A 13,294-nucleotide genomic window follows, 5' to 3' on the forward strand; every position below is an offset into this window, starting at 1 on the left:
CCTAAAACAAACCAGGCACCTTCTTGAAAGAGTAGATGTCACCATCTGGACTGTAGAAAGCTCTACCAATGAATGAGGATTTCCCACCACTCAACTGTTTATTTTTTAAATCAGTGGTCCAAATAGCCAGTGGAACTGAGGCAGAAATAGATAAAGATTAATTGGGAGTACGTTAATTTCCAATTTCTCTGTCTTTATTAGAATTCAAGAAGCTATCAATATACATAATTTAAAAAAAATAAAAAGAGAAAAATACTGAAAAAAATCTGGGGAATCATCTACACCATACAACAAACCAACAGCCACACACTGTCACTCATTTCAAAAAAAATTATTCAGCTCAAAACAGAAGGGGTGGTCCCCTCAGGAAAAAAAAATCTCTCTCCTCTGTGGGAATCCTTTTCTTTGAAGAGAAAAATAATGTATATTTTGAGCACAGACGTAAAGGTAGTTTAAGCAATGAGAGAGAAGTGATTTCCAGTGGTCCCTCCAACCTACCCTATTCTATGAATATATGATTCACTTTATCATTTAATCCTTTGCTTTTATAATTTTCTATTGAAGTATTCCAAAACTTTAAAAAAGCACAAAAAATAAAAACTACTCTCATAGAAGAAGAATATATTTCAAGGATACTCTAAAACAAGCATTTAATAAAGAGAGCAATGGTGAGAGAAAACAGGACACAGTATATCTTCTTTATAGCACATGCTAATTCTTTTGTAGCTCATTATAAAAATCACTTATCAAAAAAAAGAACAGGCCACTTGGGAATGAACTGTTTGCCTCCAAACTCTTCCTCCCTCAAGGCACCTCTGCTTTTAAGAAGTCCTGGAATGACATTTAAGCTTTCAGAATATCGAGAAATTGGAGTAGGAAAAAAAAAATCATCATCTTTTCTCACCAGGGAAACTGTTGCTCTTCATCAGTAAATCTGCCATCACTGTTGACACTTCTGTTGAAATACATGAATGCAGAAAACATTTTAGAAGTTTCACTTCTATAGCAATCACAATAGATGGCAAGGCACAATGGTTAGAGGAAGATGTAAACAAAACTGAGCTTCCTTATGATTGCCAGAAATTGTTTCTAGCTTTCCTGAGGCAACATATCAATAAATTCAATCTTCTTCAATTAATATACCTATTCTATTACTACTAGATTGTTATTTGCAAAACAGAATTGCAAACAAAATGGCAAATAACTTTTCCCCTCAAAAGGTCCTTTTCTTTTTTCCCCCCAGTACCTTTATAAGGCAGTTGTGATTTCATTAACACTGTTCATTCTTTTCTTCAGTCTTTGGGACAACAAAAGAATGTGAGATAGAAAGTGATCAAGTCTCTTGATGGAATAGAATACCTCCTTTCTGTTCTCTTTAAATATAACAGCATTAATGGCAGGAATCTACCATGCTATTTTGCCATGCTCTACCATTTCCTCATTAGCAGAACAACAGTTTCATTAGGGAAGTTATTTCAGTACATGTATAGGAACTGCAGGGAAAGGAGAGTAGGAAGTCCCACACATCTTCTCCTATATGAAGTGTACTATTTCTACCATCCTGTTGCTTAACTCCTGCAAGGATTTTAAGTCACTGCAATACAGAACTGACCTTGACACCTGCTTCAGAGAGTGACAGAACACTACGTAATAAAAGATTTCACATTCCTTTAAATTTTCATCCTATTACTCCTGAATGCAATGTACTTTAAATAGAAAGTATCTTGTAACCCCATACAAGATGCCTCAAGTATTTATGACACAGAACCAGATACAATCTAACCTTACAATCATCCAGCAAACATGTTCTACTGAGAAAGAACGCCCAATCTCTCACTGCAATGACCCCTCGATAGTTCTGGAGCCTCTTATGTACAATTATCATGAAGACCAAAATCAACAAACTATATGGAAGGCTAGGTTTGTGGTACCTTTCAATTGCCTTGTCAGATGAAGAATGATATTGGTGAACTTACACAAGCACATACAACAAGACCTGCCTGACTTGTGTAGTATCCTACACAGTGGACCAATATGCTCATTGGTGTAAGTCTTAGCAAGGAGTTAGAATGTATGAGAGCAGCTGAGATTATCCATAGCCATGGCATGAACTGCTTGGGCTGATATAGATGAGAGATCTTTGTCTGTGGCTAAAGGGAAGGCATTTTGTATTACTCCTGTGCACCTTCCAGAACTGCAGGTATATGTGGTGCTCTAAGCCATATGAGCACCTAGATGAGATTAAGAAGCTTTGCTTAGGCAGCATTGGCAAAAGCCAGCTCTGACTCAAGCACACAGAAAGTATCTACAACTCACAGGAGAGGTAAAAATGGGTCATTCAAACACACAGATCTTGCATTCAACACAGAAAGATGGAGGAATGTTATATTCCTCTTGCATTTTGGAGAAAACTACTCAGAACAATACTGGAAAGCAATTTTTTGTATTATGTTAAGGCCAGTAATTTGAGACTTAATTTAACTGATGTATGAGATTTGTGATTGCAAAAAGGACCAGTAACAAAGAATGCAAAATCAAAAACTTGCAGAGCTCTTGTTCTTATAAAGAGAAGAGGACAATTTTGAACACACAGGAAACATGCCTAATGGGTTAGCTGTTCAATTATACATGCAAGTTTTAAAATCATGACTGAGAAGGAAGGTCATTCTTTTCAATTAGCAAAAGTATCAACCGACTCTTTCCTATTAGAGGCACTTGGACATCACCAGCTGAAATAGCAACCCAAACAGAAAGCAGAACTGAAAATAGCAGGATGCATATTCAACAAAGGAATTACCCATTTCCACTGCAACACTGAAGTACTTCATACTACACCTTTATTAAATAAAATTCAAACTACAGTAATTTATGTAGTATGATAATCCAAATAGTCTTTATCTAAGAAGTTATTAGATCATTGATTTTAAAGGCAGAAAATTATATTGCAGTAAAGTATTCTCCTTGGTGCATTACTTTTGTTCACCTACATTTTTCATCTCTGATCTTCTCATTCCTCCTCCACACTCATGAAGTTTTTTCTTTGCTACAAGTCTTCATTCTTTTAGAATCTGTCTTTCTTAAAATCCTGCTTACAGTTTAATATAAAAGAGTGCTATGATAGCTCTGTTATGTATCATTTACTTTAACAGCCTCAATGGACAACATTCTCTTAAACTATTAAGTGCTATCATCAAGTTAGTAAATGAAAGGCCTTTCATTTTATAACATTAAGAACATAATCTTTAATATCAAAAGTGCTTAAGAATATCCAGGGAAATAGCTTTTCCCTAACCATACAGACATGCTAGAAAGAAGATACCTACTGGCAAATACATATTTTTACAAGTGAACAAGTTTTACAAAGATGTGTTTTGAAAATAAAGTGTTTTTCATTCTTTGTTGTTGAGATTGCCAGATCTGTCAATCTTATTAGCACAAAAAGATTGTTCACCTGGCAGCTAATGCAGCAACTGATACACCAGGGATATATACTGTACATACTGCCATGGGACTACTCCTCCCTGTGCAAGAATTCACATCAGAATCAAAAGAAAAACCAATTACTTGATTATGAACTGAAGAATTGATATGATATTCCAAGTTCAGCAAAAACAGATTGCAGGCACGTGAGTCTCATTAATCTCTTACACCTATTCGGTCATGCAAAAAAAAAACCAAACTAAAAATTCAAAGTCACAAAAAATTCTGCTTCTACTGCCAAAGAGTTTAAGCCTGGTTTTGGTGTATGATCACATACCAGGACTGAAAGCATGGCTCTACTCATCTCTTAAGCTAAGTGAAGATGGTATGGCACCTTAAAACAACAGGACTAAACTACAAAAGCAAGCACATTAAATTTAAACTTGAGGATTTTACATGCAGTGATTAGAAGACTTAGTTTTGAAATGTTAATGATCAAAAAAATCATATAGTACAAATTTATACCAACAATATTTTACAATATTAGAGTCTTTTGAATGTCAAAACTTTCTAAAAGAAGAAATGTAATTTTTTCTAATAATCTAAACAGAGTTTCATTTTAAAGCATATGAAATGTTTTCTTCAAATTCCATTAATTTAAAGCATTTTAATACTTGCACAATTGAGTATCTAGGAAGAAGGTTGTATGGAAGATGCACATTACCATACTTGACCAATGCTGACCTTTCTCCTTGCAGTTGCAGTGAAAATTTTCCTGGTGTCCCTTCCATGAAGTCTTCAGTTCCTGATCTGCTGGTATGCTCATTACAAATTAATTGTCTACTCTCATCATTAAATGATGTGTAAAACTTTTGTTCTGCTAAGCAGTTATTATTACTTCTGTCAAGATTATTCATCATCATAGCTGGCTCTTCAAAATCCAGCTTCACTTCATCTGAAATAGTCAAAGAGAACACATTTTGTTCAAGTGTTATAATTACTGCTTGTAGTGTTACATTATCAAAATTTGCTTGTATCAATATAAAAGGTGAGAAAGCTTAAGACTATTAAGAGAAGGTAGTCAATGTCTTCTTATGAACAGTATTTCTTAAAGTCTTTTGGGGTTTTGTTCAAAATATTTTCTTTTTGTTCAAAATATTTCTTCTTCTTTATTTCCCTTTTACAAATAGGTAGACTGTACCTTGAGAAAAAAGTGATTGTATTTCAGGAGCTGAATATTATGAAGGAACTCAGGAAAAAGATAGCTGTTAATCTTGTAGCTTTTGTGTACACACAATAAGAACCTCCACAAATAAAACCCCTCACATAAACATCTGCATAATCCCAAAAGGGGAGAAGAGACCAAGGCAGGTTACAATTACATTAGCCTCTCAACTTCTTCAATTAGTAACATCAACTTACTAAGGCTACATGAAGGGGTACATTATATAAAGAGATATTTATAGAATAAATACATAAAAATGAAGTAAAGTTCAGTACTTTTTATATAAGACTTACTTTGCAATAAGGTAAAATGTGAGATATTCAGTTTATCATGTAAAGCAACAATCCCGGACAATGCAAGAAATGTTATTAGTATAAATGAGTCTTCTGAAATAAAGACACAGTCCCAGCACACTTCATTATGAGCCAACGTGCAGGAAGCCAAGATGCCATTTCCCATCTTCAAGAAAATGACTTTCAAACCCCACATTTGGTGACCTTTATAAAGTCTCCACTAATGAAACCCTAAACAACAAATACGATGTAGTTGAAGGCCTGTCAAGACACATCATTCCTTTTTATTACACCTTTTATGCTTAATAATCCATCAGGGAATCTCCTTAGATGATGGCATCTCATTATCTCTTTAAGCATGTCAGCATTTAATGTTAATTTTACTCACTGAACACAACTTTCAGTAAAATTCCATTACTTGGAAACCTATAGGAAGAATAGGCATCTGAGTAGCTTACAATTCACTTTCAGTAGTGCAAGCCAGCATCATTTTGGGAAATCACAGTTTCAAAAGTGCCTTAAACCCATTTAAATACTTCCAGAACTCACACTGAAAGGACATATTAAAGGTTCTTTAATGTATTAATAATTAATGTAATTACCAATATTAAAACCCATCATGACGTTATTTTTCTAGCAAATAATATATATCAAAACATTCTTACTCTGATCCAGAGGAACTGCTTTAGCAGAAAATAAATCTTTCTGAGAAGCTGTTCTAAATAAGCCTTTCCAAGCACTGCTGACTTTTCTAACCTCTGCAGCATCAGGAGGAGGTGTTGGAAGGAAAACAGAAGAAGCTCCATCTTTTTTTTCAGAAATTATTAGTGTTGGTTTCTGTGACAAAAATAAAGAAGACTTTTAAACAAAAGCACAGATAATTTAATTTTCATTTAAGTAAAAATAAAAAAAAAAATAAACCCACATGATTTCTAATAAAGGGATAAGTTCAAAATAGAACAGAAGTTACATTGGCTAGCTCATTAAGAAATTTTCATATCCTGAACCTAATGATATCATTCCACTGAACAAACCAGATGTCTATACCATTATCACCACAGAAAGCCATTTAAAAGCCAACATTCAGGGGTGCAGAAAACAAGAACTAGCTTGAGTAGAACAACTCAGAATTATTTATTCCTCATAAATACTCATTTAACTACATCTGCAGCAAGCTTATTTATCAAATAAAATATTGTGCCAATGAATATTGCTAACAATTCTAGAGATACATCTATTCTTCTATTTGCTTTTGAGCATTCAAACAGTATTTCCAAAACACTCCAAATATGTTCACATCATATGTACTGCTTTCTATCACACTGAGACAAATCATGCAGATCCAAAAACATGAAAGTCTTAGTTTTATGTCAGTATCTTGCCTCTCAAGATGAGGTGAATAACACCCTGAATCTCTGGTACCAAACACTTGCTGTGCCCTTGCCCTATATAAAAGCACTGACCTCTAAAATCAATACCAATTCCCTTAAAATAAAGAATCCACTAGAAAGTCTCCAGCCAATCCTTCAGAGCTCTCCACAGTATTAAGAAGCCAACAGGTGAGACTGACTACACACAACCACAATGATTAATACAAGCTCTTAATTTACATTGTACTAACTTATATCCATTGAAAAAGCAAAAAAAGCAGGTTTTGCATTGGTCAGTAGTTTTCTCTAATTTTTTTTTCGACTCATGCACGAAGTAAATTAAAATTTAACACCAGTTCTTCAATCCAAATGTAGATATACTTAATCTAAACAGAAGTACGCTCAGAAATTTTAAACTTGATTTATATAAATACATTACCTTATCCAAAAAACTGTAGTATAAAATTGCTTGGATATTCCCCTAACTTCCTAAAGAATACTTTCCTAAAGGTTACTGTCTGGAAAAAGCAATGTATACAGCAAGCATATTTAGTTGCTATAGCATGCTCTGTTATCTCAGGCACTAAACAAATGGTTGTGACTTAATCTTGTATTTGAAGACCAAATATAAAAAATCTGTGAAAGAGCAGATATACTTATAAATTGAAAGCAATTCACAGCAATTCACAAAGAGAGAAAACAGGTTTTTAAAGGACCTCTATCTGTTTTGAAATGAACTACAATCATGACATTTTATAGAAATGTAAGCCAAAGAGAAAGCAACCACCTAGTTACCTTCAAGTTACTGAGCACAAAACGACAGAATAGATGAGGCTGGAACGGACCTCTGGAGGTCCACGCCCCATATTCAACTACAGCCACCTGAACTCAGTTACCCAGGACCATGGCCAAGAAGCTTTTGAAGATCTCTGGGCAACCTGTGCCAAGGCCTGGTCACCCTCCCATATGGAAAACTGCTTCCTGAAGTTCAGAGGAAACCTCCTGCATCCCAGTTTGAGCCCTCTGTCTCTGGTCCAGTCACTGCAAAGAGGCTGGCCCCATCCTCTTTGCACCCACCTTTCAGGTATTTACATCCATGAATAAAATCCTCCCTTGGTCTTCTCCAGGCTCAATTCCCATTTCTCCCTGTCCCTTCATCATCTTTGGGGCTGTTCATCAGATTCTCCCCAGTAGCTCCATGTCTTTCTTGTACTGTGGAGCCCAGAACTGCATAAACCACTCCAGGCATGGCCTTACCAGTGTTGAGAAGAGGGGAACCTGCTGGCAGCACTCCTCCTAATGCAGTCCCAGATACCATCAGCTACTTTCTCAACAGCAAGGGCACATTGTTGGCACATGTTCATGCTCATGAACTACATCTAATTTAGTAAATTTACACAAGAAAGCTGACTCAAGTATCCGTCTTCTGATTCTTGTTAACGTCACTTTGAATCATAAAGCAATACAGCAATATTTAAGTAGTTTAAATTATTTTCAGGTTTCTCTTGTGGAAAAGAATGACAAAACTGACTTTATAGTCAGACTAATGTTAAAACAAGTCTCCATTTTCCCAAATGTCTTTAAACCATTTCTTTTCCTAACACTATCAAGACACATATTTTTATATCAGTACCGCATAAGTTATTTCCAGAGTACTTACATCAGCCAGTGGGCTTAGACAAACACCAGAAGGCGGCCTTGATTCAGACAAATCAGAACTAGATGTATCAAGACTAACAAAGAAATGAAACATAGTTAGAATAATGCAGACTCAGAGTTGTGTGATCAGCTGGTTTTTTTAATTGCCTGCTTCTTCCCTTTGACAGTGAATATGGGGAAAGGGAAGAATGGAATAGTGAGAACATATCATGCTAACAAAACTCCACCTAGAAATAATTTTGAGGTAGTAAAAACTTTGAAAATGAGCATTTCAAACTGCAGGACCTAAAATTTTACATTTAAAAGATCTCAAAAGGTTCTGAAAAAAGATCTAGATTATAGGAAAGAAGCAAGCTTTCACATGTTCTAGGGAAAATGCTGAAGACTATCTCAATTAAAAGCATTCAATTGTCTCAAGAAAAGGTAAGTAACAGGCTATTTTCTTATATTATTTTCCACACAGAAAACTGGTGTAATGACTGCCTCTAGTAGCTCTAATCCACAGGAACTTCCTGGGCATGTAGATTAACACCAACAATAAAGACCATTAGAAGGCAAAGGATGTGATTAGGTATACAGATCAACACAGGGAAAATAATCACCGGAAGCATAATTAGAGAATCAAATCTCTTGCTGCTAAAAGATATTTGAAAAAAAATCTTAAAGCCACAGTACCTTAAAACTGAAGAGGGTCTATTTTGAGGATATAGTGAGGACTGAGACCCAAAAAATTTCCTTTGTTCATCTGTAGGTGTGAATAGCCTTTGAGTTTTTACTGTTCGTAGAACATCTCTGGCTTCATTTACAATCTCAGAACTGGTCTTAGGCTTTGCCACTGACAGCCAGTAGAATGGTTCTGCTTTTCTTCTATTTTCAGTCATTGAAGCTTGCATTCCTATGCAAAGTACTGCACAGAAAGAACAGTGAAAAATATATGTGAAAGGCACAAAGTATTATGCTAGTTTTAAATTACAAACTATTAATTCATCACTGGTTATACTACCACAACATAGTTTAAAAGGGTAAGTAAATCTTAATGCTGAAATAGCGGGAAACAAGGTACACTGATATTGCATTTCCTCTCTATTCCTCAGATCTGTAGGAAAATACTCAAAAACAGAAAACATCTACCATGCAAGATCTACCTTCAGTTTTTTTACAGGAAGCTAAAACACATCACCATGCTTAATGGGCCAAATGGAGTCCTCTACAGTTCCATAGAAAATCTGTTTCTTGACACCTGCTTACTTAGGAAACACCACAGCCAAAACAGGAATTCAATAATATGCTGCAAAGAGACAGGTTTTTCCAACTTAGGAAAAACCTGATATATATCATCAACCTCACCATGGGAAGCTTCCTAATATGTCAGAGGCATCATTATCAGTAACTGAAGCACAGCTATCTGCAATTGATAATCAGAGACAAGGAAGAACAAGTAATCCCCTTTTTCTGGTAGAAATGACTTCCCAATCCACCTCCAAGCACAGGCAAAGAAAGATAATGCTAATATAAGTTATAAACCCAAACTTCCAATAAGCGCTCTGTCCTGCTGTAATTCCTGGGAAATGCACTGGGCAGTGACAGACTTGCTCCATCACCCCCTGGACCCACACCCCATCACTATCATGATGCAGTCCTCTGTAGATATTATCCTTGTCATTTTACAGCAAACTCATCATGAGTCTTACACCATGCAAAATTTCTCTTCTGCTTTCAAACTTACCTAAAAACAAAAATATGTTTCTGCACTGTGACTCAGACCATCTGGTAACTTCTATTCTCTCACACTTTTTATGACAATGAATTGACAGTAGCTCAGACACTATCATCTGGGTTATTTCTACACTATGGAGTAAAAAAAAATCTTATATCCTTAGTTTCTTAGTTCAATTCTTCCTATTCTACAGTTTAACTTTTCCAGCTGCTTCTCCTTTCTTTGAGAGCCTACACATTCTGGCACAGTATCTTTTGTTCTTGCACACCCAATATATAATTGGACGCTAAGGAGAAGTGCACCAACCTCTTTCATTTCATGATGCATAATTAAAAATCCTCAGGAACAGATCAGGAGCCTGAGAGTATCAGTGTTTCTAATATTTCCAACTACCATTAATATAGTACTTACCTTCAGTGTGACTGAATTTTGTTCTCTATGCTTCTTACTCTTCCCTCTATTACAATGAGATTAAAAAAAAAAAAGTAAGGCGTTCCACTGCATCTGTCTATTTGGAAAAAATTATACAGTCAGTCTTCACTGAAAAAAGAAAGGCAGACTATCATTCCCTATTCCCCCAGCTACTGGGAGCCAGAATTTTGACCTTAAGTGGAAGGTCTTCTCCGTAGGCCTTATGTCTGATACAGCTGGGAATGGTCCTGTGCAGGGACGGGAGCTGGACTTCATGATCCTTCTGAGTCCCTTACAACCCAGCATATTCTGTGATTCTGTAATTCTGCTCCCCAGTCCCAGCAGGAAACAGAGTGAGGGAATGCTGCAGTGTCAATGGGGATAGCATAACTGGTACACACAGATCTTGTCCCTCACTACTGTCACCATTTCCCAGGTAGCCTTTAACTTGCACAAGTGAAGAGCTCGTCTCTGACTCTCTGCTGGAAAGTAGAAGAGCATCACAGCAGTGTCTAAAAAGCCATACTGGGCTCTTGTCTTTATTCCCCAGTTGTTTACTCCAGAAGTCTGGTATTTGTTTTACAAGAAGATTTTAAAGCACTAGATATCAGTAGAGGATCCACACATTAGTCCCAGCAACGTCCAGAAGTGAGACAGCTGTACCCTCACAGCTCTTATCTCAGTTCAATCAAGATGACAGAAGCATGGCTGACTACATCAGATATGGCACCACACTGGCTCTGCCATCCTCCTCCCCATCTCAAGACTGGTGTCATTTAATTGCTAGGGTGCAGAGCGGGTGTATTTGCAATCAGTAAATATAGTGGGGAGAAGCCCTATACTCAAGCTGGGAACACTCTGCTCTCTGACATCCAAATCCATGTTCTGTCTGCCCTAGCAAATCTCTAGAATAGCTAGACCTGAACACAAGTTCAGGTTTAGTAAGAATCCCAGAATCATCGAGGTTGGAAGAGACCTTTAAGACAATCTAGTCCAACTTTGCACTGCTCCTGTAACCCCTAAACAACATCAACCAGTGTCAGATCCAGACACCTCCTAAACATGTCCAAAGTTGGTGACTCCATCACCTTCCAGGCCAACCTATTCCAGGGCATGGCCACGCTCAGAGTGAATTTTGTTCATCTAATATCCAATCTGCATCTCCCCTGTCTCACTTTTAGGCCATTTACTCTTGTCCTTTCACGGCAGGCACGGTAGAAGAGATGGGCCCCCACCTCACAACAACCTCCTTTTCAGGAATATACAAATAATAGCTATTAACAAACATAATTCTGAACACCAGCGACTTACCAATCACAACTGATGTACTTTCACCCTGGTGAAATTTTGACGCAGAGAAATCTCTATCAAAGAGAAACAAGAACGAAGTTACGAGAGGTGAGTTCTCAGCGGAGTTAGGTTTCCAGAGCAGCCATGGGACAACACGTCCGAGAGGAACCCCCCAAATAAGCAGCACCTGTGGAGTAAAGGCTATTCCCAACCCACACCCAGGAATCAAGCCTCTCTCCCGAGCACGGAAAGCTGCCGGGAGACGCCACAGGGATTATCAGTCTCCGGCCGCTTTCCAAAACCTCCCGCCAGATTTACCGCACAGTCCGGCCCTTCGCCCCGCCTGGCCAGGCGGCACCCCCAGGGACGAGCACTACGGCCGGGGGTGACACCGGGTGCTGCCCGGAGGACTCGGTCGGGACCCGGCACCGCCTGCACAGGGCCCAGCCTCGCTCAGCCGCCCGCCGTTCCCATGGCAACCGGGCGCACCGCGCCGCCGGGCCGGGAGCGGGGCCGGGCCGGGAGCGGGGCCGCGCCCCCCGCGCTGCCGCAGCCGCGCCCGCGGGGCCGCCCGGGCATCCCCAGGCGCACGCGCGAGCACCTGCGGGCGCCTGCGCGGCGCGGCCGCTGCCTGGCCGGGATGGCGTCGCGAAATCCCGGGAACGGCGTCCCCACATCGCAGGGACAATGCGGGCTCCTGCCACAGCGCTGGCCCGCAGCATGGTGGGCTTCTGGTGGAGAGCTCTCCCCCGTGGCCAGTCTCCCCGCCCACGTTTAGGGAAGGCGTGGTGGCGGCTGGCACAAGCCCTGGGCGCAGCTGGCAGAAGTTACTCGATGTGTTACTGCCTATTTAGGCACCCTAAACAGACACAGGGCCCGGTTTAGAGAGGAGATGTTTTTTGTTCTGTGCGGGGTGCAAGGTGGAAGTATTACACAAACCAGGCACTCAGATTCTCAAAAATTTAGAATCGATTAGCTTGGAGAAGACTTCTGAGATCATCGAGTCCAGCCTATGACTGAACACCGCCATGTCAACTAGACCACGGCACGAAGTGCCACATCTCCTTAAACACCTCCAAGGGGCAGTGACTCTACCACTGTTATGGGCAATCCATTTCAATTACACTAAATACACATTAGCAAACAGAGAAATCACAATTCATTGGCGAGTTCTCCTGTTAATTAGATTTTATCTTCTCTTGGTTTAATGATTCTCTTGCTTCTCATGCTAATTAGTCCTCATGCTCGATATTTCTGTTCTTTTGAGTTGATGGGTTTCTTGAGTTGGTGGTCAGTGGTGGTTGAGTCTCCACGGTGGAATCGAGATGCTGTGAATTGGGACTGGTTCCTTGCATTATAAAGGGTGTGGGAGCTGTGGCCAGACAGGTGACAAAAGACAGGTGACACAGCAGCAGCTAAACACTCACAGGATGACCCCAGAGTATTGGATAAAAGCCCCGGTGATCGTTTTGTTCCGGGTCAGTCCTTAAAAGTTATGATCCCTGTTTCACTGGTAAGGCAAGACTGTTTCCCAGTGTCCTTCTCATTCTCTGTAACTCGCTGGGCAAATTGTTGGCTACTTCTGACTCTTTGGGTGTCAGCATCATTGTAATACTTTCTCACTGAGTTTGGATTTACAAGTTCAAAATGGAGACATTGAAAGTTTTCCAGAGTAAAAAAACAAGGTCTGAGACATGGTGTAGCAGCAGCCACAAACTCCTGTCCTGTGCCTGGGTCACTCTGGTCAGGCAGTGAAGGTCAGATTGCTCATGTTAGTGGTTCCCTGGCAGGGCAGAAGTGCTGTCATATTTCCCACTTGCCTCCTGTTCTCTGGAAGGCTGAAAGATGCACATTTTAACATTGGCTGTAGCAGAGCTTCACACACATGGGTCCCCAGGCCAGATGGCTT

General features: G+C 39.2%; 1 protein-coding gene across 1 annotated transcript in view; it reads right to left on the bottom strand.

The window, feature by feature from the left end:
- ARMC2 (armadillo repeat containing 2) overlaps positions 1–11,389 on the bottom strand; it is a 61,279-nt gene extending 49,890 nt beyond the window's left edge. The window contains exons 1-6 of the mRNA XM_014887876.2: positions 10,096–11,389; positions 8,643–8,874; positions 7,969–8,041; positions 5,604–5,775; positions 4,165–4,375; positions 905–955 (exon numbers count right to left, since the gene is read on the bottom strand). Coding sequence (XP_014743362.2) covers positions 905–955; positions 4,165–4,375; positions 5,604–5,775; positions 7,969–8,041; positions 8,643–8,860 — 725 coding nt within the window. The 5' untranslated portion in view covers positions 8,861–8,874; positions 10,096–11,389. The remainder of the gene's footprint in view (positions 1–904; positions 956–4,164; positions 4,376–5,603; positions 5,776–7,968; positions 8,042–8,642; positions 8,875–10,095) is intronic.
- Positions 11,390–13,294: the final 1,905 nt, after the last annotated feature.

This window comes from Sturnus vulgaris, chromosome 3 (assembly GCF_052056855.1).
Source record: "Sturnus vulgaris isolate bStuVul1 chromosome 3, bStuVul1.hap1, whole genome shotgun sequence".
NCBI classification, from domain to species: Eukaryota; Metazoa; Chordata; class Aves; order Passeriformes; family Sturnidae; genus Sturnus; species Sturnus vulgaris.